Raw genomic sequence first — 4859 nt, 5'->3', positions numbered from 1 at the left:
GAGACAGAGACAGAGAGAGAGAGAGAGAGAGGGACAGGCAAAGAGAGAGAGACAGAGAGAGGCGCTGAATGAAGGTCAGAATGTGGAAACAAAGGAACTGCAGGTGCTGGATAATACAACAAAAAGGACACAAAGTGCTGGAGTAACTGGGCGGGTCGGGCAGCATCTCTGGAGAAAAGGGATAGATGACATTTCGGGTCGGGACCCTTCTTCAGACTGAAGACAGGGGAGTGAGTTTCTGCTGCCTGACCCGCTGAGTTACTCCAGCACTTTGTGTCTTTTCTCCAGCGCGGAAACAGGCCCTTCGGCCCAACGAGTCCGCACCGACCAGCGATCCCCGCACATTAACACTATCCCACACACACCAATTGTACCGAAGCCAATTAACCTACAAACCCGCTCGTCTTTGGGGTGTGGGAGGAAACCGGAGCACCCGGAGAAAACCCACGCAGGTCACGGGGAGAGAACGTGCAAACTCCGTACAGACAGCACCCGTGGACGGGATCAAACCCGGGTCTCTGGCGCTGTGAGGCAGCAACTCTACCACAATGTACCTTTAATGCAGGGATACAAGGAACTGCAGATGCCGGAGGAACTCAGTGGGTCAGACAACGTCCGTGGACCCGACTCGAAACATCACCCATTCCTTCTCTCCAGAGATGCTGCCTGTCCCGCTGAGTTACTCCAGCATTTAGTGTCTATCTTACATTCACAAGCTCTGGACTTACATTCACAAGCTCTGGACTTACATTCACAAGCGCTGGACTTACATTCACAAGCTCTGGACTTACATTCACAAGCTATGGACTTACATTCACAAGCGCTGGGTCTACATGTTTGCATCTGCCGCAGCACAGTATCGTTTCTTCGTTGCAATGGTTTAAAAAAATATCCTTCCTGAACTTCCCCGAGTTGCGAAATCGCCGAAATTCTGTAGACTCCGCGTCTAAACTGAGCTCACTCAACCGAAGATCCTACGGGGATCTTTGCCCTGAACGTCCCAGTCACAGAGTGAGAAATCCATGGACGAGCTGCAAAAATGCGCGCACCCGAGACACACCCGCGCGCGTGCACGAGCGCACTGTAAAACTGGCAAGCGATTGCACACAAACTACGCGTGCACGTAAGCAAGGGCTTGCGCACACACACATACACAAACACACACTCACATACATACACACACACAGACATACACACACACACATACACACAGACAGACATACACACACACACACACACACAGACAGACATACACACACACACAGACATACACACACACACACAGACAGACATACACACACACACACAGACATACACACAGACACACTCACACACATATACACACACACACACACAGACATACACACACACATACAGACATACACACACACACACAATTTACACCGGGCTCCCTCGTCACACATTTGAAGAGAATACGGTAATAGGTCAGTCAGTCCAGAAACTGCGCGGAGTCAACCCATCCCACCGAGTCTGTGCCGACCAGCGATCGATCACCCCGCTGATCCGCTGAGTTACTCCAACATTTTGTGTCTCTCTCCTGCTACTTCTTCTTTTTTCTTCTTCTTTGGAGTTTTACGGCAGCCGGCATCCACAATGTTGCATTGCTGCCACCTTCTGGCTTCACTCCACAGTCCTCATGTCTTTACATTATATCTTTTTCATAAGGCCAGAGGCCCTCAAGAAATCAAACAACACCTTTACTCCTTTTCCTTTCCCTCCATACTCTAGAATGTTCTTTTCTGATATTTCTGTCATTCCAATTTTCTTCATTTCACTGGTCAAAGCTCTTCTTTCTGTCTCATATCTCCTTCATGCAACTAGGGCATGCTGAACTGTTTCCGGCTGATGGCATTCCTCACACAGCCCAGTAGGGTGTTTTCCCAATATTTTTAATGTGCTGTTCAGGTGAGTGTGTCCTATCCTCAATCTTGTTAATACTACCTGTTCCCTCCTGTTCCCCCCTCTTCTTGCTGTAATGCCCACTCTGTTTTGTAGCGAATAGAGGTGTCTCCCCTTTGTCTCCTGTTCCCAGTATTGTTGCCATTCCTGATTTATTTTCTTCCACACAATGTGTCTTCCTTCAGATTTGGATAATTGTAGGTTTACCTCTATGTTCTCTTTTTTAACGGCCTCTTTTGCTAATTTATCCACTTTTTCATTTCCTAGCACACCAATGTGTGCTGGGACCCACAACAAAGTCACGTCACTGCCCTTCCTTGTTACTTGGCTTAATAGTAGTAGAATTTCATACACTAGGTCAGGCCGCCTATGGGATGCACCAGACCCAATACTCTGGATTGCAGACAATGAGTCGCTACATATTAATATTTTGCATGGTTGCACCTGTTCTATCCACCGAACTGCCATCAAAATAGCGTACAGTTCCACTGTATATACTGCCAAATAGTTATTTGTTCTTTTGCAAATCTCAACATTCATCCCTTGCACTACCACAGCTGCCCCTGTTGTTTCAGCTACTGGGTCCTTTGATCCATCTGTGAAGATTAAGAGGTGTTCCCTGTATCTATTATATATATGGTTATGGTATTCTGTTTTTAGGTCCGAATTTTTTCCCCTCCTTTTTGCCTCCCATATCTCCAGATCAACTTTTGGGATGTTCAGTAACCATATTGGGACAGATGGCCACAATACTGCAGGGCAGAACTCTTTGTCCTCTACTTCCATGTCCCTTGCCACACCTCCTCCAACCCAGCCGAAGCTTCCAGACTGAGCCACCCCTCTCTCCCAGCACTCCTGTACTACCTGTTTTGTTGGGTGGTTCTCTCCATGACCCTTAAGGCTTAGCCAGTAATTAGCCATTAGTTGTCTGCGGCGCAGTCTCAACGGCATCTCCCCAGTTTCCACCTGTAGTGCAATACAGGTGACGTCCGCACACCTCCTATACAGATTCTTAGAGCTTCCGCTTGGACTTTGTCCAACTCGGACAACACTGACTTAGATGCTGATCCATAAGCTATACTGCCATACTCTAGTCTGGATCTGATCAGTGATACATAGATATGTTTAAGAGATAATATATCTGCTCCCCACTCTAAACCTGCTAAGCATCTCATTACATTGATGGCTTTTTTGCATTTTCCAATTATTTTGTAATGTGGACCCTCCATGTTAATCTGGAGTCAAAATGGACTCCCAGGAAACGGAAATCTTTTACTCTTTCCAAATTGTTGCCGTATAGTTTTAACTGGACATCCTCTTTAATTTTCTTCCTTGTGAAAACCATTGTGTTTGTCTTCTCTATAGAGAATTTAAAACCCCATTTCACTCCCCACTCTTCCACCTGGGCTATCCCTTGCTGCATTTTTCCCACGATAAAATCTATATTCTTCCCCTTTCTCCATAGGCTGCCATCATCTGCAAAGAGCGATCGCCCCATCTCTGGTTGAATGTTTGCAAATATATCATTGATCATGATTGAGAATAGGATCGGGCTTATCGCACTTCCCTGGGGAGTTCCATTCTCGACTACACATTTACTAGAGATGTCTGACCCTATTTTAACTTGGATACTTCTACCGTTAAGAAAATCCATTATCCAGTTAAAAATATTTCCTCCTAAACCCCATTAAATGCAGCTTTATTAGAAGACCTTCTCTCCACAACATATCGTAAGCCTTCTCTACATCAAAAAATACAGTAACTACAGATTCTTTTTTAACTTGTGCTTTCCTTATATCATCTTCCAAGCACAGAACTGGATCATTAGTACCTCTCCCTTTTCTAAAGCCACTCTGATAATTAGCCACTATACCGTTTTTTTTCCATTAGATGCATTAATCTTTCATTTACCATTCTTTCCATCAGTTTACACATGTGTGCTGTTAAAGCTATAGGTCTATAATTTACTGGATTACTTGCATCTTTCCCTGGTTTCCTAATAGGCACAATGATTGCTTCCTTCCACCTCTCCGGTATTCGCCCTTCTTCCCACACCTTGTTATATAGTGCAAGTATCTTTTGGAGTCCCTCCTCACTTAGATGCTTTATCATTATGTAGCAAATATCATCCTTCCCTGGGGCTGAGTTCTTACACTTGGCCAGAGCTCTCTTTAGCTCCCCCAAATTAAATCGAATATTGTACTTGTCCTCTGTGATACCTTTCCTTTGTAAGGCCTCAACATTTTCCTCTCTTGTACTTTCCCTACCTCTTCTTCCTTCATCTGATAAGTTGTGGGAGCTGTGAACCCTACTAAAAGTGTTAACCATTAGTTCTGCTTTGTCTTTATTTGAAACTACAGTTTGATCTCCATTTGTTAGGATAGGATAACTCCACTCCCTTTTATCACCTTCCATTTTTTTAATCATCCCCCATATCTCCCCTACCTGTGTTGTGTTTCCAATTGAATCACAATACTTCCTCCAATATGCTCTTTTTGTTTGTCTTATAGTCCTCCTTACAATTGCCTGAGCCTGTTTGTAATTAATCATGTGTTGGTAGTTATGAGTTCTTTTTAATAATCTGAATGCTCTGTTTCTATTCACCACCGCCTCTTTACATTTATTGTCCCACCACGGCACAGCTTTCCTTTTTGATCTTCCTTTACTTTTAGGTATGGAAACTAATGCTGCTCTTTTGATACCTTCTGACAATTTATTCTCAAAGTTTTCTATATCTGTCTCTTCTTGTATCGGTTTTACATATCTATCACTTTCCTCCTTAAGTTTCTCCCAATTAGCCTTTCCAAACACCCATCGTCCACTTCTGTTTTCTTTACTCATAGTTAAAGTAATATTTATTTTGCATAGCACAGGATGATGATCACTTCCTATGGTACCCTTTTCATATACTTCCCAGTTACATTTAGCAGCAATCCTAT

At 44.0% G+C, this 4859-nt stretch overlaps 1 protein-coding gene across 1 annotated transcript in view; it reads right to left on the bottom strand.

The window, feature by feature from the left end:
• Nucleotides 1-908, bottom strand: part of LOC116969289 — a 25996-nt gene extending 25088 nt beyond the window's left edge. Inside the window, exon 1 of the mRNA XM_033016158.1 lies at nt 813-908. Within this exon, the coding sequence (XP_032872049.1) occupies nt 813-843 (31 nt within the window). The 5' untranslated portion in view covers nt 844-908. The remainder of the gene's footprint in view (nt 1-812) is intronic.
• Nucleotides 909-4859: the final 3951 nt, after the last annotated feature.

This window comes from Amblyraja radiata, unplaced genomic scaffold, assembly GCF_010909765.2.
Source record: "Amblyraja radiata isolate CabotCenter1 unplaced genomic scaffold, sAmbRad1.1.pri S148, whole genome shotgun sequence".
Classification (NCBI taxonomy): Eukaryota; Metazoa; Chordata; class Chondrichthyes; order Rajiformes; family Rajidae; genus Amblyraja; species Amblyraja radiata.
Note: the sequence above shows the minus strand (reverse complement) of the source record. Positions and strands in the feature narration are given on the sequence as shown.